At 42.1% G+C, this 19421-nt stretch overlaps 1 protein-coding gene across 4 annotated transcripts in view; it reads left to right on the forward strand.

Moving 5' to 3' along the window:
• TMEM150C (transmembrane protein 150C) overlaps window positions 1-19421 on the forward strand; it is a 90283-nt gene that overhangs the window by 60845 nt on the left and 10017 nt on the right. For all 4 annotated transcript variants that reach the window (XM_059667260.1, XM_059667265.1, XM_059667242.1 and 1 more), the window contains exons 2-5: window positions 7039-7128; window positions 10191-10244; window positions 10371-10403; window positions 10832-10899. In XM_059667260.1, the coding sequence (XP_059523243.1) occupies window positions 7049-7128; window positions 10191-10244; window positions 10371-10403; window positions 10832-10899 (235 nt within the window). In that variant the 5' untranslated portion in view covers window positions 7039-7048. The remainder of the gene's footprint in view (window positions 1-7038; window positions 7129-10190; window positions 10245-10370; window positions 10404-10831; window positions 10900-19421) is intronic.

The raw sequence follows: 19421 nt of genomic DNA on the forward strand, positions 1-19421 counted from the left end.
TATTACAGTTGTACCTCTTTTTTCCCCCATAGCCCACTCCACCGGGTTCCCACCCCACCCTCTGCCCTTACCACCATAGGTGTACGATTTTTGTCCAGTCTCTTCCCGCACCCCTCACACCCCTTTCCCCCACAAGAATAGTCAGTCCACTTCCCTTTCTATGCCCCTGATTCTATTATATTCACCAGTTTATTCTGTTAATCAGATTATTTATTCACTTGATTTTTAGATTCACTTGTTGATAAATGTGGATTTGTTATTCATAATTTGTATCTTTACCTTTTTCTTCTTCTTCCTCTTCTAAAAGGATACCTTTCAGCATTTCATATAATACTGGTTTGGTGGTGATGAACTCCTTTAGCTTTTTCTTATCTGTGAAGTTCTTTATTTGACCTTCAATTCTGAATGATAGCTTTACTGGATAAAGTAATCTTGGTTGTAGGTTCTTGGTATTCATCACTTTGAATATTTCTTGCCACTCCCTTCTGGCCTGCATAGTTTCTGTTGAGAAATCAGCTGACAGTCATATGAGTACTCCCTTGTAGGTAACTGACTGTCTTTCTCTTGCTGCTTTTAGGATTCTCTCTTTGTCTTTTGCTCTTGGCATTTTAATGATGATGTGTCTTGGTGTGGTCCTCTCTGGATTCCTTTTGTTTGTGGTTCTCTGCGCTTCCTGGACTTGTAAGTCTATTTCTTTCACCAGGTAGGGGAAGTTTTCTGTCATTATTTCTTCAAATAGGTTTTCAATATCTTGCTCTCTCTCTTCTTCTGGCACCCCTATACTTCAGATGTTGGTACACTTGAAGCTGTCCCAGAGGCTCCTTACACTATCTTCATATTTTTGGATTCTTTTTTCTTTTTGTTTTCCCGGTTGGGTGTTTTTTGCTTCTTCGTATTTCAAATCTTTGACTTGATTCTTGTGATCCTCTAGTTTGCTATTGGAGCTCTGTATAATATTTTTTATTTCAGTCAGTGTATGCTTAATTTCTAGTTGGTCCTTTTTCATAACCTCGAGGGCCTCACTAGATTTCTTGAGAGTCTCACTACATTTATCGGCAGTCTCACCAGACTTTTTGAGGGTCTTACTAAATTTATCGGTGGTTTCTAAAAAGTTCTTGAAAAACCTTAAAAGTGTGGTTTTGAACTCTATATCCAGTAGTTTGCTTTCCTCCGTTTCTGTCATTTGTGTTCTGTTTCTTTGTCTCTGCATTTTTTATGCTTCCCTGTGTTGATAGAGTGGCTTTCTGTGCTAGGTGTCCTATAGGGCACAGTGGCTCAGCCTCCCCAGTTTCCTGAGGTGGACACTCTTGATGCACCCCTTTGTGGGCTGTGTGCACAGTCTTATTGTAATTAAGCCTTGCTTGTTGTTGGTATCACTGGGAGGAATTGACCTCCAGGCCAATTGGCTGTGAGAATCAGCTGTGTCTACAGTAGGAGAACTTCTGTGCTGGAGACACCTTTCTGGGGCAAGACTTGCTTCAGTGGGGCTTTGGTGCTCACTGAGTCTGCCCCTGAGTGTGTTCCTTATGGATCTGAGGAGTTGTAATCTGGATGGTCCCACTCTGACCACTGGGTACACTGGCTCTTGGATCTCTAAGGAGGTGCTAATTTAGCCTCTGCCTGAGGCTACTCAGCAGGAGCTATGGAGAAATCTGCATATTTTTCTTCTTTGTTTGAGGTTTGGAGGTTCCCAGATGAGACCCAGCTGTGAAGCAATGCAAGCTGCTGTGGGGGCTTGGGCCTTCTTTTGGATGTTCTGGGTCTCTCTGACCCAGCTGCAGTTTGTTAGATAATTTTCAGATTGCAAAGGGACAAGTCTTTCATATGCAAAAGCCTCTGTGCACAGCTTGGGTGGGGCGGGGTCTCAGGGAATCAACAGGGTGGAGCAAACAGCTATGGCTGCTCCTCAGTCCTGCCCTAAGAGGCCCCGCGTCTCAGTGTCCCGGTAATCGCTGCAAGCACCTCTGAGAAAGCCGCCCTCAAGTTCCGACCAATGCCAGACAGTCCAGTTTTTCCCCGTATGAGTCTGGGTCCCCAGATACTCACCCGGAACTGGAGTTCAGAGCAGTCAGGAGCTTGTGTCTCCCTCCCGATTGAACAAGACAGCCACGTCCTCAGTTGCCAGCCCTTTCCACGTGCGCTTCCGTATCTCTGCACTTTACTTCCACACCTCCTCTGAGTCTCAGTGTGCTTTTCTCTTTCCTTCTAGTTGTAGAATTTCTACTCAGCCAGCCTTCCTGTGGTTCTGGATAATGTCCGTTTTGTCTTTTAGTTGTATTTTTGAAGTGGTTGTGCGAGGCAGCAATTTCCGGTGTTTACCTATGCCGCCATCTTGGTTACTCATTCCATTGATTTTTAGAGAGCATGGAAGAGAGAGGGAAAGACAGAGAGAAACATCAATGTGAGAGGGACACTTCGATTGGTTGCCTCCTGTGTGAGCACTGACCTGGGCCCCGGACAGGGAGGAGCCTGCAACCTAGGTACATGTCTTTGATCAGAATCAAACCTGGACCCTGCAGTCCATAGGCCGACACTCTATCCACTGAGCCAAACTGGCTAGGACAGAATATGACATTTCTTAGCCCCTCTAGCCGCAGACCTTTGTTTTTTCCTCCAGGATTGAGGTGGAAAAACCCTAGATCACCTTCTTGGATTCTTATTACCCAAGTTACCAAGAACACTGCAAGTGGTGTACGGGGAGCTTAGCCAATGAGCAGTCAGAAAAGGTGTTTCCTCTGCAGCTCACACACAAAGGTGGGACTGCTGGTGCACAGCGGCTGGCAGGCCCCCCTGTCTCTCTCCACTCCGGGTCTGCTCAAGCCACTGTGGCCGACACTGGCAGGCCCCCCTGTCTCCGCTCTGGACCTGCTCAAGCCACCGCGGCATCTGTGGCTTGCCTCACCTCCCACGCAGTCTCCTCCCGCCCACCTGCATGCACAGCCTCCTCCTGAGCGGTTGTGATGTTATGGCATCTCGGACTATATCTATCTATCTATATCTATCTATCTATCTATCTATCATATATATATATATATATATATATATATATATATATATATATATATATTTTTTTTTATTTTTTTTTTAACTCACGCACAACAATAAATCCTATATAACAAGAGAGGAATATGCTAATTAGCCGTTACACCCTTAGGCATAACAACCAAGCACATGACGACCAGATCACGGATCAGCAGGGGGTGGGCCAACAAGGTACAAGTGGGCTGCAGAGAGCTACAGGAAAGAGCAGGGCAACAAGCTATGAGGGAGACGGGGGGGGGGGGGGGGGAGCTGCAGGAGGGCGGCAGCGAGCAGAGAGCTACAGGAGGGCAGCAGTGACCTACTGGCTCATGGATTCATCCACAGGGCTACTAGTAAATAAATAATTTTTTTACATAAAGACCCTGTTGAGTGGATGAAGAGATAAGCTACAGACTTGGAAGAATATTTGCAAACTGCTATCTGAAAAAGGACTTGTGTCTAAAATTTACAAAGCACTTCAAACTGTTTTTCATTCTCAAGCATAAAAAATAGTCCATTTGTAAATGGGTAAAAGCCAGGTATAGACATTTCACTGAAGAGGATATACAGGTGGCAAATAAGTACATAAAAAGATACTCCACATCGCTAGCCAGCAGGGAAATGCAAATTAAAACCACAGTGAGATATCAGTGTATGCTTGTCAGAATAGCTAAGATAACAAATAGTGACAACATGGATTATCACCAATTAACACCAATTATTTAGTGCTAACACCAAATAGTGATAGCACTAATAGTGATAAGGATGTGAAGACACCTTCAATCCTACCTTGCTGTTAGTAAAATAAAATGGTATAACTACTCAGGAAACTGATTCTTTGAAGACTATTCATGAAATTATCATACTGCCCAACAATTGCAGTCTTGGGCTTTTATTGCAGAGAAATAAAAACTTATGTTCATGCTTCATAGCTGTTTTTTTTTTAATTGTGTGCTTTATTTTATTTTAAAATTTTTATTTTTCAATTACAGTTTACATTCAATATTATTTTGTATTAGTTTCAGGTATACAGCATAGTGGTTAGACAATCACATGTTTACTAAGTGTTCCTCCCGATACTCCTAGTTCTCACCTGCCACCATACATAGTTATTAAATATTATTACATTCCCTATGCTGTACTTTACATCTCCTTTACATAACTTCTTTATTTGCCATAGAAAGTTAAAGCTACCCAGGTATGCTGTGATCAGTGCATAAACAAACTGGGTACATCCATAGCATGAAAAATTACCAAAGAATGAAAGGTACCAGACCATTGATGAGCACAAATCTTACATGAATCTCCAAGGAATTCTCAGACGAAGGCTCAGTAAAAAAAAGTCAATCCCAAAGGTTACATGCTCTATAATTTCATCTGTATAACATTCTTGAAATGATCAAAATTATAGACGTGGAGAAAGGATTAGTGGTTGTCAGAGATTGGGAAGGAGGGTTTGGGGGAAGGAAGTAGTATGGTTATATAACATGGCAACACACAAGGACTTTGGCTCCCCTTTTAGGAACACCTGTATGTGTTGGTGATCATACACATGTGCACACATGGTAAAATTTGTTTAAAACTAAATACAGCAAGGAGTGCGTGTAAAACTGATGAAATAAAACCATGTATCAATGTCAATATCTTGGATATTGAAGTTGTACTATGGTTATACAGATGTTACTATTGGGGGGAGAGAGTGAAGGATATACAGGATTTCTCTCTACTATGTCTCATATGTGAATTTGCAATTATTTCCAAAATTAAAAAAAGGGAGGTGCATAACCAATGTAAAAGTCCCAAAGAAGTCCCCAAGTAGTGGAAACTAATAATATAACTATCCATAGACTTATTCTTTTTACCTCTCAAGGCATCCCTTTGAGTTTAAAAAAAAAAAAAAAAAAGGACAATTTCAGCTATCATTAGGGGGTATAGTATGATTTTCCCAGAATTTGGAGATGAGAATTAAACTAACAAGAATAAAATAATTAAGGAGAGTAGCCATTAGCCACCATAGATGCTTCCACAACAAAATGAGGAAAGCAATGCATGGTGAAAAGTAACCACAGAGGAGAATCTGAGGAAGGTAGGCCTTCAATATGTGTGTACAGTTAAGGTATTAACTCATTTTGGGGGAGAGCCATCTGAAGAAAGAAACTTACTTATCAGGAAAGGTGTCTGCATCCTATCGAAGCAGGAGCCCAGAGAAGAAGAAAGTGTTTGGCTATCCGGAGCCGTGCTTTGGAGGGAGAGGACCTCGTCCTAACATTGATCTTAGAGTTAGAGTTGGCAGAGCTGCCACTTATGGAACTTGTATCATGTGTGCAGAGTTACCAGTTCACATTAATCCTCAGCACAACACACTGAGGATTACAGATATCTCCCATTTCCCCCCTTCTATTCCCCTCCTAATACAACTATTTTTTATGTAACAGTCTATGCAATAAATAAAAGCTAAGTAGCAGTTATCTCCATAATTAAACTGAGGCTTAAGAAATGAAATAACTTCCGGGGCAAGGTCAATGGGGAAAAAAGGAGACATATGTACTACTATTTTTAATACTTTAAACAATAAAAAAAAAGAAGAAGAAATGAAGTAACTTGTTAGAGATCAGATGCACGGCAGAACTGGGTTTCGGTCCTGCGCATTGCCATACCATTTCCATTACACCATGCTGCTTTCTTTAAAGTAAATTAGCACACGTAACTTGATGCCATGGTCTTAGAATTATCTCAACTCTCTTCACTCTATTCTCCTGATTCCAAATTCTGATTTCCCATATAGGTGTTCCTAAAAGAGGAGCCAATGTATTTGTCCATTTGGCAGTTGTGTTTCTCGGTGTACATAAATAAGTTGGCATTATGGTTTATTCACCAGTCTGTTTTTAAAATGGTTTATACGCATGAGTTCTGGGGCTGATAATTTTGGGCGTATTGGAGCATTCTGTTACTGCAAAGATATGCTACTGAACTTGGCTTAACCTACAAGTACTGGTTCAAACCCCAGTAAATGACTTTTCCCAGTTAATTATAAAATCCAAAACAATGAGCAGCAGTTTCTCCCTAGAGGTTCTATGTAATCCCATATCCTTCTCCTGTCAGATCACCTGTGGAAATCACGGGGGTATTTTATTTTCCAGGAACCGGTACTTTTTGCCTTAAGCATTGTTAGCATCCAGTGTCTCAAATAGATTTTCTGGGATGGTTTTGGGCAAAGAAGTAAAGTGATAGTTGTTTCTTTCTGTTTTCCACCAATCATTTTTCATAGGCACTTCTGAAGCTCTGCTTTCCACTTTATTTTGGTGGGGGATTTTTTATTTATATATTTTTGCTTTAAAATATACCATCCAAAATGCCTAGCATATGGCTTTCCTCCCCTCCTGCATTGTGTTGGTAGGAACGAATTTAAAGTTACACACATTTTCCAAATCATTCATTTGAGTGTCTTCTGAGATTGTTACACACATTTTCCAAATCATTCATTTGAGTGTCTTCTGAGAATGTAACATTTTGAGAAAAATTCAGATTTGCAAAGCATTTGTCATTTCCTCCTGAGTTGCTAATTTATTTTGTAGCCATTTATTTCTAACATTCTTGTTACCTAAGCTGTAGACATATGTACATGCTGGACCCATAGATCCATAAATCCATACATGTTAATAGCACTAAAAGTAGGTTTGACTTTGTCTTTGGAATCTAGTTCTAACACAAAACCTCCTCCTCCAAGTCCTAACCCAAACTCTTTTGTCGTTTCTTAAATACATTGATACTTGTATAAGGATAAGTGTCATAATTAGAAACTTTCCACCAGTTCTCAATGAAGACTCTGGAATATCTGAGCTAATGCAGGATAACAATCATCCATGTTACCTTGCATGGATTTCCCATGTATGTGGTCGTAATGTTGAACCATGGTTTCATAAGATGCACTCTTTTTCAACTAAAGTAAACTTCCTGCCTGTCCTGAATCAGGTACGTTTTTGTCTTTGTTATTAATACCTGTTCATTTTCTTTCAGTGGAACAGGAATGGATGGGAAGAAATTCAGCGTATGGATGTTTTTACCTCTTGTATTTACTTTATTTACTTCGGCTGGATTGTGGATAGTGTGAGTATCCTCTGATTTATTATTTAAGAATTGGAGTGCAATGTAGATAACAATGTGGTTTTGATAGCATATGGCATATCTAGAGCAATGTGTTTATAAAGGCTTTAAAAAAATGTTTACAAATTCAACCTTGCGGAGAGAAACCAAGATGGCGGCATAGGTAAACACCGGAGATTGCTGCCTCGCACAACCACTTCAAAAATACAACTAAAATATGGAACGGACATCACCCAGAACCACAGGAAGGCTGGCTGAGTGGAAATTCTACAACTAGAAGGAAAGAGAAAAGCATACCGAGACTCAGAGGAGGTGTGGTGTGGAATACTAAGATGCAGAGGTGCATGCGGAGCAGGCTCGCGGCTGAGGGCACGATTGTCTTTTTCAATCGGGAGGGAGTCTCAGGCTCTGAGCTCCAGTTCCGGGCGAGTCTCTGGGGACCCAGACTCAAATGGGAGAAGCAGGACTGTCTGGCATCAGTCAGAACTCGTGGGCAGCTTTCTCTCCGAGGTACTTGCAGCAATTGCTGGGACACTGAGAAGCAGAGCCTCTGAAGGCAGGACTGAGAGCAGGAATAACTGCTTGCTCTGCTCGCCCTGTCAATCCCCTGGGACCCTCCCCGCCCAAGCCTTGTTCAGAGGCATTTGCTGGGTAGCCTCAGGCAGAGGCTAGATTAGCACATACCTAGAGATCAGGACAGAAGTTCTCCCACTGCAGACACAGCTGATTCTCACAGCCAATTGGCCTGGAGGTCAAATCCCCACCAGTATTACCTACAACAATCAAGGCTTAACTACAACAAGACTGTGCACAAAGACCACAAGGGGGTGCACCAAGAAAGCATAAAAAATGTGGATACAAAGAAACAGGATAAAAATGACAGAAATGGAAAAAAGCAAACTGCTGGATATAGAGTTCAAAACCACACTTTTAAGGTGTTTCAAGAACTGTCTAGAAGCCGCTGATAAATTTAGTAAGATCCTGGAAAAGACTGGTGAGACCTCCGATAAATGTAGTGAGATCCTCAAGAAATCTAGTGAGACCCTCGATGTTGTGATAAAGGACCAACTAGAAATTAAGCATACACTGACTGAAATGAATACTATACAGATTCCCAACAGCAGACCAGAGGATCGCAAGAATCAAGTCAAAGATTTGAAATACGAAGATGCAAAAAACACCCAACCGGAAAAGCAAAATGAAAGTAGAACCCAGAAATACGAAGATAGTGTAAAGAGCCTCTGGGACAGCTTCAAGCATGCCAACATCCAAAGTATAGGGGTGCCAGAAGAAGAGAGAGAGCAAGATATTGAAAACCTATTTGAAGAAATAACGACAGAAAACTTCCCCCACCTGGTGAAAGAAATAGACTTACAGGTCGAGGAAGTGCAGAGAACCCCAAACAAAAGGAATCCAAAGAGGACCACACCTAGACACATCATAATCAAAATGCCAAGAGCAAAAGACAAAGAGAGAATCTTAAAAGCAGCAAGAGAAAGACAGTCAGTTACCTACAAGGGAGTACCCATACGACTGTCAGCTGATTTCTCAACAGAAACTATGCAGGCCAGAAGGGAGTGGCAAGAAATATTCAAAGTGATGAATAGCAGGAACCTACAACCAAGATTACTTTATCCAGCAAAGCTATCATTCAGAATTGAAGGTCAGATAAAGAGCTTCACAGATAAGAAAAAGCTAAAGGAGTTCATCACCACCAAACCAGTGTTATATGAAATGCTGAAAGGTATCCTTTAAGAAGAGGAAGAAGAAGAAAAAGGTAAAGATACAAATTATGAACAGCAAATACATATCTATCAACAAGTGAATCTAAAAATCAAGTGAATAAAAAATCTGATGAACAGAGTAAACTGGTGAATATAATAGAATCAGGGGCATAGAAAGGGAGTGGACTGACAATTCTTGGAAGGAAAGGGTGTGGGGGATGCAGGAAGAGACTGGACAAAAATCGTACACCTATGGATGAGGACAGTAGGAGGGGTAAGGGCAGAGGGTGGGGTGGGAACTGGGTGGAGGGGAGTTGTGGGGGGAAAAAAGAGGAACAAATATAATAATCTGAACAATAAAGGTTTAATTAAAAAAAAATTCAGCCTTGCTAAAGTCCCCATTTCTCTTCCTTTCTTCTGTTATCCAAAGTAACAAGAGTAATAAATTATGTAAAGCAGGTAGTGAAGAATACTAGACTCTTGTGTTCCCATGTCCTTCCAGTAATGAACATCCTAAACACTGGTGATATGGATTCATTATTTGCAAGATTTGCTAATTTGACACTAACATCCTAAAGATTTTATGACAGTCCAGTTCATAGTCAGGGTGGTTTTTTGTGTGATTGGGTCTGGTATGTTTATAAAATGGGTATCATTACATTGGAAATCTTGTCTTATCACAAAACATCCCCACTCTTGTTTATTTCAATTACTGTTCACTTGTAGAAAATTATTTTAGCCCTAACCAGTTTGGCTCAGTGGATAGAGCGTCGGTCTGTGGACTGAAAGGTCCCAGGTTCGATTCCGGCCAAGGCATGTACCTTGGTTGCGGGCACATCCCCAGTAGGAGGTGTGCAGGAGGCAGCTGATCGATGTTTCTCTCTCTTTGATGTTTCTAATTCGCTATCCCTCTCCCTTCCTCTCTGTAAAAAATCAATAAAATATATTTTTAGAAAAAGAAAAAGAATTATTTTAGTTCCTTGCAGTTCATTAAGAAAGGTGGAGTGAGAAATTAGGAAATTAGAAAATTTGAATTCGAATTTTAGTTTCCCCAAAGCTGTAAGGTCTCATTTCTTTGTTTTCAGATTATAATTATTTCCATTAATTTTGGGGATGTTTTGAAAATTAAAGAAATATTATTAAGAATGACATTTGAGCTTTGAAGAACTGTATGATCTAAAGGTAAAAAGCATTAGAGTAAAAGAGCATTTTTGTGGTTAGGGAAAGATAAATAGGATCTAACGTGGTTTGTCTAATAAAACTGGGAAACAAATTATTCTTGTTTTTTTTTTTAAAAAAAAAGTCTTTGTTTTATAAACTTTTATTGTTTTTCCTTCATAGATACTTTATAGCTGTGGAAGATGACAAAATTTACCCATTAAATTCAGCTGAGAGGTAAGGTTTATCTCTGGGTAATTCATTGTTCACCAATAGACCTAACAAAAACTTTGCAATTGGTGAGGTTAAACTGTGCACAGATGACTGTACTTAACCTGAATACCTATGTTTTCTGTTTTCCAGAAAACCTGGTGTGAAGCATGCACCATATATAAGGTAATTTGATAATTCTCTTCTGATCTATGAAAAGTTACAGGAGGAGTGTCTTAATTTGGGCTACTTACCAAAGTAGCATAGAATGGGTGGCTTATAAGTAACAAATTTATTTCACATAGTATGGAGGCTAGTAGTCCAAGAAGAGAGTGCCAGCATGGTCAGGCCGTGATGAGAGCCCTCTTCTGGGTTACAGACTAGCATCTTCTCACTCTATCCTCACAGGATGGAAAGAGGACAAGAGAGGTCCCTTTTGTAAGGGCACTACTCCCATTCGTGAGGGCTCCACCCTCATGACCTAATTACCCCCAATGGTCCTACCTCCTAATACTATTTTATTGGGAATTAGGATTTCAGCATATGAATTTTAGTCCTTTGTAGAGGGTTATAGACTTTAACACAGTAATAAAAAAATTTTCATATTTTTCAAGTATTGCAGGTGATCAACCTCCTGCAAGCTGTGTGTTTAGTCAAGTCATGAACATGGCAGCTTTCCTAGGTAAGAAGATAATAAAGGATGCTTTATGTGCTTTGGTACATTTCTATTTATCTTCAGTTCTCCCAGGCCCATATCAAAAGCATGGCAGGCTTAGTTGATAATTTGGGATCATATCATGGGGAAGCTTTTTGGTTTGAGGGTATCTTTTCTCATAAATCCTTTTATGCTCACCCTGTTTATCTTTCGTTTTCTCATCTCTTTATCATCTTTATCATTTCAGTGTATTTCTTGGCTTTATTTCTTTTGCTGCATGAAATAATATATTTCACATATCACAAAATCTTGCATGAGAATGTAATATTGTGCAATATGTTTGCTTTAAAAAAATGCTTTATTTATTTCTTCACTGGCAAAAATGAAAAAAGCCTAGGCTCTGTGATAAATATTGATGTGTGTAGATACTGTTTTTTAAATTTAGAGGTGATGCTCTCCCCTGTGTCTATCCTATATCAAGCTGGCACATGGATACATAGTTAAAAAAAAAAAAAAAAGCCTGGCTAGTGTGGCTCACTGGTTGAGCATTGACCCTGAACCAGGAGGCCACAGTTTGATTCATGATCAGGGCCTGGGTTTTAGGCAAAATCCCCAGTAGGGAGCGTGCAGGAGGCAGCCAATCGATGTTTCTATCTCTCCTTCTCCCTTTCTCTCTCTCTGAGATTAATAAAAACATATCCTAATATATAAAAACCCTGGGTCTGTCACTACCTGAGGCTCGACCAGCCGGAAGTTAGTCCTGCAGTCGCGGTGACCCAGCACTGACTGCTGAGAGGACTGTGAATCAGGCCTGGAGAGAGGCCTGAAGAGAGAAGCAGGGTCTGATCCATAGCCTCTGTGGCAACTGTTGATCAGCACTTGCCTCTCTCTTTCTCTCCAGCAGCCCTGCCTCCATTTCTCTCCAGGCCTCCACTAGGGCTGCTGATCAGCCCCACTTTTCTGGTCAGTCCCTGTTGATAGGCCCAGAGACACTGTCTGGCATAGAAAAATCAGAACCAAATCTGGGTGAAGTGTGAGGAGCCAATAGCTGCCTAAGAGGCAGAGCTTTTGACGCTGACTGGCATAGAAACCTACCAATCAGAACCAAATTGGCCAGCAGAGGAAGGCAGTTGGGGGCAGATCAGGCCTGCAGGGGAGGGCAGTTGGGGGTGAGATCAGGCTGGCAGGGGAGGGCAGTTAGAGGTGATCAGGCAGGCAGAGGCAGTTAGGGGCAATTAGGCTGGCAGGGAAGGGCAGTTGGGGGCCATTCGGCCAGCAGGGAGGGCAGTTAGGGGCCATCGGGGAGGGCAGTTGGGGGTGAGATCAGGCCAGCAGGGGAGGGCAGTTGGAGGCGAGATCAGGCCAACAGGGGAGGGCAGCTCGGGGCGATCAGGCTGGCAGGCAGGTGAGTGGTTAGGAGCCAGCAGTCCCAGATTGTGGGATTGGGCCTAAACCGACAGTCAGACATTCCCCGAGGGGTCCCAGATTGGAGAAGCTGCAGGCTGCATGAGGGACACCCACCCCTAGTGCATGAATTTTGTGTACCAGGCCTCTAGTTTAAAAATAAAGAAGAAAGAAAGAAAACTGTTATACTCATGTCTGGCCCCAAATCCTCACTTTTTCTTTGGGGCACAAGACCCTCATTTAATATCTGGTCTCCTTTGTTCTCAGAGAGCTTCTATGACCTGGTGGTCCTCTGGGGATCGTGGGAACCAGCCATGCTCCCTGTTCTTTTCCAACCAGCCTTCTCCTCAAAGCCAGGCCTTCCTAGTGTCTTTCAGAGGGTCAACCAACTGTCATCATTAGCATGCTGTGGGGGACAGGCCAGTGACAACTGAATATTCCAGCAGTGGTTTTCTGGAAAGGGTTCTTTTGGAAGGTGAGATTTTTCACTCTATGTGAGAGATGAAGGTTATGTCATTACTGAGGAAGTATTCAGCCTTTTTGGCATCTGTCTTCCTAAGAGGTGACCTGTTATTTCATCTAAGTACAACCCCCCCCCCCCAACACACACACACACACACACACACACTCCACTCAAAATATTTCTACTCACCTCTGTTGGTTTGGCTTTTTATTTTTAATTTTTATTTATATTAAATTTATTGGGGTGACATTGGTTAATATGGTCGTACAGGTTTCAGGTGTAGGTTTCTATGTTACAAGATCTGTATATTGCACTGTGTGCCCACCACTCAAAGTCAATTCTTCTCCCATCACCATATATTAGAACCTCTAACATCCCCTACCCCTTTCCCTCTGGCAACCACCATACTGCTGTTTGTGTCCATGAGTTTTAGTTTTATATCCCACATATGAGTGAAATCATATGGTTCTTAGCTCAATTCAATCTTAACATGTTCTTTTCTTTTTTTTTTCTAAATATATTTTAATTGATTTCAGAGACAAAGAGAGAGGGAAAGAGAGAGATAGAAACATCAATGATGAGAGAGAATCATTGATTGGCTGCCACCTGCATGCCCCACACTGGGGCCGTGCCCTGACTGGGAATCGAACCATGACCTCCTGGTTCATAGGTCAACGCTCAACCACTGAGCCATGCTGGCTGGGCTTAACGTGTTCTTTTTTAATGTTTGCTATAAGAAAAGGGAAAACTTGTAGGCCTTATTGGAAAATCAAGGTAGAGGGTTGCTCCAACATGCAACCCAGGCAGAATGTTAGCTCAGAGGGTTCAAAAAGTGAGAAACACAGAGAACGTGCCTGTGAGGCCCAAGAGGCCTCTCTTGAACCTGTGAGGGGCTTGTCTACGGTTAGTGAGATTGCCCCTGGAGCCAGCCTTTCCCTGTGCAGGCTTCCCAAGGCACGTCCCATTCCCCGAGCAGGCAGGGTCTGAGGACAGGAACTGCTCTGCCAGCTCTAAGGAGAAGGTTAGACTGAGTTGCTGATCTTTAATGAAGCTCCTGGGCCCGTCCTTGTCCTTTGGGTTTTGTCTTCAGTGCCTTCACTCGGAGTTGCCAGGAGCTTTATACTTGCCCTTTTTTTCTACTCTTGACACTACTCTTCTGAAAAGATCTAATCAACTTAGTCGTACCATGGCATACAGGACTGCTAAGGAGATATTTGCATTTAATAGGGCACAAAGCCCCGAGCGTGCATCTTCCATCGCAGTGTTAGGGACCTTTCCCAACCCCTCTGCAAGCACACCATGTAGGCCTGCAGGTGGGTACCTACTCATATGAGTATCCCCACAGGCACGATAATAACAATAATTAATGACCTTCATTTAGATTCCAGGCACAATGCTGCGAGCTCTTTAAATGCTACCTCATCCAGTCACGATGCAGAGGAGGGTGCCCTTATAGAAAAAGCTGTCACATCTGTCTGTCCTCCATTGGGCTTTAAAGAAACAAATGAGCACGTTGGAAGGCACATACTGTTTCCTTCATATCCTTAAGGAAAAATCAGTTATTTCCCAGTAGTCCTTAGTGTATCATCTAAAAAATACCAGTTTGAACAGCTCACAAATGTATCCCGTTATAAAGCTATGATTAACTAGTTATAAAAGCATTTCCAAAAACAAAGTAATGAAAACCAGTTCCTCTCTTCCAGATGACACTCGTCACTACCCGTCCTTCCCCACTCCACCAAGGAGCAATGAAGTTTTTACTAGCTTTCCTGCCCTAAAGTATTGCAGCATCCGGTGTTTATTCTTTATTGTCTTTCATCATTTTTAGGGCCATCTGGTAGACACAAGACTGATTATGGTTAGTGTTCAGTGGGAGTAAACCAACAATTATTTATTTATCAACGCTGGGGGTGAAAGTTCGTTTACTGTTGATTCTTGCTTGGAACCATGGGCGCGTCCATCTCCCCAGGCTCATCCTGTTCAACCTCAGACTATTACCTTAGATGACATACATGACTTTAAGAAACAACCTGCACTGCCTATAAGTAACTGCTTTTTGTCAGCTGCATCCTATATAATAAAAGGCTAAAATGCAAATCAACCGAACGGCGGAATGACCGGTTGCTATGGCACTCACTGACCACCAGGGGGCAGATGCTCAATGCAGGAGCTGCCCTCTAGTGGTCAGTGCATTCCCACAGGGAGAGTGCTGCTCAGCCAGAAGCCTGGCTCACGGCTGGCGAGCACAGCAGCGGTGGCGGGAGCCTCTCCTGCCTCCGCAGCAGCGCTAAAGATGTCAGTCAGACATCCCCCAATGGCTCCTGGACTGCGAGAGGGTGCAGCCTGGGCTGAGGGACCAATCCCCCCCCCCCAGTGCACAAATTTTGTGCACTGGGCCTCTAGTAGATTATAATTTACAATCTACAAATGAGCTGGTGTAGCATTAATTAAAACTAGTTACCAAATATCTTTTATCTTTTTGATGGACTAATCGAAGATCAAATGCTCAATTATTTTCTTTACCGAATTAGTTACACTCTTTGTCCTCAGTCAACACTTTATTTCTCCTGGGGAAGGGGGAGATATCTAAGGCAAAGTTCTTTTCTTTGGCGTGTTTTTGTTGTTGTTGTTGTTAATCCTCACCCAAGGATATTTTTCCTTTGACTTTTAGAGAGAGTGGAAGTGGGAAGGGAGACAGAGAGAGAAAGAGAGCGAGAGAAGCATCGATGTGAAAGAGACACATCAATTGGTTGCCTCACACATGCACCCCAACCAGGGCCAGGGATTGAGCCTGCAACCTAGGTATGTACCCTTGACCTGAATTGAACCCAGGACTCTTCAGTCCATGGGCTAATGCTCTATCCACTATGCCAAACCAGCTAAGGCTAAGACCAATTTCTTAAAGGGAATATTATTTTCTGCCCTGGAGAGGTTTCCAGGATAAAGCTAATCACTGAATGACTTCAGTCACCTAAAAGCAGCCACTCTCCCTCCTTCAGCCAAAGCATCTTGATTTCCACATTCTACTGCAGTCATAAAGAGGAATCATTGATACTTACCTGGCAGGGGAGATACCATGATCACAAAGAGGAATCATTGATGCATAAACAGTAGAACTAAGCCAAACAAAAAGAACTTGGCTAGGTCCCAGTTTAGCACGGCAGTGAAGAGTTGTTCTTTTGAATTAAATTTTAAGAACCCAATCAGCCTCAAATTTAAAAAAAATTAGTGAAGAACATAAGCAATGTAAAAAATATTTGTGTTCTTTTACACTAGGGCAGTGGATCTCAACCTTGGCTGCACACTAGAATCACCTAATGTTATGGGGTGGAGCCACAACATTAGTAACAAAGAAACAGAATTTCCAGAGGATGGGGCCCAGAAATCAGGATTTTAAAAAGATTCCCAGGTGATTCTAATGTGCAGCCAAGGGTTGAGAACCACTGCACTAGAGAAATTAAATGGGAGACACCTGTAGGGCAAAGGATTATTCTAAACACCAAAAACAACAGGAGGGTGGGTTTTAAAAATTTTGTCTAAAACTGTTAAAATCTAAAATTTTTAATGAAACTAAAAATTGGTGAGCATATATCAAGATGGCTTTGAAATTGCCCACCTGCCCAGAAGCCTTTTTTAAGAAGGTATAATTAAACCACTGCTTGGTTGGAAATGAACTTTGTAACAGATGGGTTGAGTCTGTTTCCCTTTAAGCCTAATTATTTCCACCTAAAATTCACCTAGAGTCTGCTCTAAAAGGAAGTTATACCTCATCTGAGAGGGTTAATAGTGGAATCGATAGGTTAAAAGAGCAAAGTGTGGGTTGAGAATGCAATTCTGGAAGTTCAGAGTGTTGGGTTGAGTTCCTGTCTTCAAGTAGGTTTCTGTTTCCTGCTCAGTTTCATCGTCTGTTCATGATAAGATGATTTTTATCATCCCTGTGGGAAGGCTGGCAATGCTGAGACCAAGAGACAGATACATGTCCCATTTTTATTGGAGAGAAACGGGAAAGTCAGAGAATGGCCCTCAACTCTTCTTCTGGACATAGTGGGACAGACCGGATGGGTTGACGTCAGCAGCAGTTTAGCGCGTAGGCCGAAGTTCCAGCACGATCCTCTTCCAAACTACATGGCAACCAGAGAGCTCCCAGAGTGATACTTCCCACTAGTCATCTTCAAAAGAAACGAAATGTGCTGTCTAGGTATTTTGTCCTTATTCCCTGACCAGGGTCTACACGTGATTACTTAGCATGTGTCTCCCATGGTGCCCTGTGTTTGGGTTTCTGGATTGAATCTTCTTTATCTGATGGCCACTTTGTGTCAGAGTGCTTATGTTGAATTTCTTCTCTCCCCATTTCCTCCTCCTATTTCCCATCCTAAAAAGCAATAAGTTGCACTAATTTTTTCATCCTCTAGGGTAGTTATTGTCATTATTAATAGACTTCTGCCCAGCCAGTGTGTCTCAGTCGGGGCACATGCCTGGGTTGCAGGCTCGATCCCCAGTAGGTGGTGTGCAGAAGGCAGCTGATCAATAATTCTTTTTTATCATTGATGTTTCTTTCTCTCTCCCTCTCCCTTCCTCTCTGACATACATATAAAAATATATTTTTTTTAAAAAATGGACTTATAATATAACTCCTAACTAGGTTCCTCAAACAAGGAGGTTGTTTAATAAATTAAGTGTAATTTATTAATATTATAATCAATAGTGGGCATTAGCTAAAGCATGAATATACTAAAAGGTAAATCAGAACAGAAATTTGAGATTGCATAAGTTATGGTTTATTTCTATTTTGTTTCCCAAATCCAAATATTGTCCAAGTTGTAGACCACTCTTTGATCAGAGGTACTTGAAAGTGAATGTCAACTCACTGAGCTTAACTTTGTAGCTTGAAACTATGAAATTTAGCATACTTGGAAATGCAAATTTATGGATGGGTTTTCTTTCTTAATGGCTACTAGTAATGGCCTGTGATTGCTGTAAAACCTTTAGCATGCAATTACCTACTTAATTGCTGTATAAGTAGGGTAATTCTTGAATTTCTAATTGTCTTCCCTGCTAAACCTTAATGTCAAAATAAATTGTTTTAGGAAATGATAAGTGCATTTCCTTTTATGTAGATACTAGAGGCCAAGTGCACAGATCAGTGGACCTCTGCACCGCTGTAGCCTGGCCTTACCTGCTAGCCCACTGTCCGCATCGATCCCACACAGCACAGAGTAGTGTGGGAAGCAGCAGGCAGCAAGGGAGGAGCTGAGCCCAGGGTGGGCACCATGCCACTCCCACTCATCCTGGCCCCATGGTGTGTAGGGAGAGTGTCCATGGAAGAGGCTTGCGGCACCACAGCTGCACTCGCCAGCCATGAGCCAGCGTCTGGCGCCTGTCTGTCAGCTGAGCAGTGCTCCTGCTGTGGGAGCACACTGACCACCAGGGGACAGCTCCTGTGTTGAGTGTCTGCCCCCGATGGTCAGTGCATGTCATAGCTACTGGCTGGTCATCCGGTCTCTTAGGCTTTTATATGTATAGATAATTTACATTAATTGCAAGTGTCTTTTTATCGTTCATAAACTAATCTGTCTCAGCTTTTTGTATAAATATGGAAATATCCTTGCACAAGCAGTATAAAGGGGATTCTTAGATTCGTGGCTTAAGTATGGACCATCCTCCAGGTTACTGTTAGAAGTCAGATTTGAAATCTAAGTAATTTACTTCACTCTTTCTTCGGGGTCTGAAATGACAATTTACTGCAAAAAGATAGAGTGGTGTTTTAAAATAAGTAATTAACCTCATTTGGAATAATTGAGCGTTCTTAATATAATCAGTGTGATTTTAAATACATACCAGACCCCCAAACCCGCTATATTAAAATTCATAGTTCATCACTTGGTTGCTGTAGCTCAGTGGTTCTCAACCTTGGCTGCACATTAGAATCACCTGGGAATCTTTTTAAAATCCTGATTTCTGGGCCTCATCCTCCAGAAATTCTGTTTCGTTGTTATGGGGTGGGGCCACAAAATTAGTAACAAAGAAACAGAATTTCCAGAGGATGAGGCCCAGAAATCAGGAATTTAAAAAGATTCCCAGGTGATTCTAATGTGCAGCCAAGGTTGAGAACCACTGCTGTAGCTGCTCTCCTTCGTCCATGAACACCTCCAGGTGGAGTCAGAGGGAAGCAGGAGTAAACCAGCAGTAAAGGGATTTGTGCACTTGCCTTACCTTCCTTCCATCCGCAGAAATGATTTCTGGGACAGGAACCAGCAGGTTTGTATAGACCTGTCTTCTATCCCGTGTGTTTCTGCCCTGTCTGCTCTGACACTGTTCTAAGCTAAAGGATGATTCAGTCTGAATTTCCCTGCCAGGGGCTGTCAAGCTTCTGCAGTGCCTCCTAAGCCAGTCTGTCCTGTGCTGGCCTCATTTCTGAAAACCCTGAGAACACTATGAATGGTTCTATCATCCTTGCATCACCCAAATGACAAACATATAGCGCTGCTTGCTGCTTCAGGTCCTCTCTGCTTCCCCCAGGTTCAGTACAATAAAGCAGCTAAACAATGGTAAGCACCGCATGAAACATTTCTTTTAAAAACTGTCATCTCGGAGATTTAAAAACGTACTGTGGTGAAAAGTTTAACTTTGCTTTGGAACTCTGCCTCATCGTCTGAGTATCTGATTTCGGTTTTTCTATTTT

Source organism: Myotis daubentonii, chromosome 1, assembly GCF_963259705.1.
Source record: "Myotis daubentonii chromosome 1, mMyoDau2.1, whole genome shotgun sequence".
Taxonomy (NCBI): domain Eukaryota; kingdom Metazoa; phylum Chordata; class Mammalia; order Chiroptera; family Vespertilionidae; genus Myotis; species Myotis daubentonii.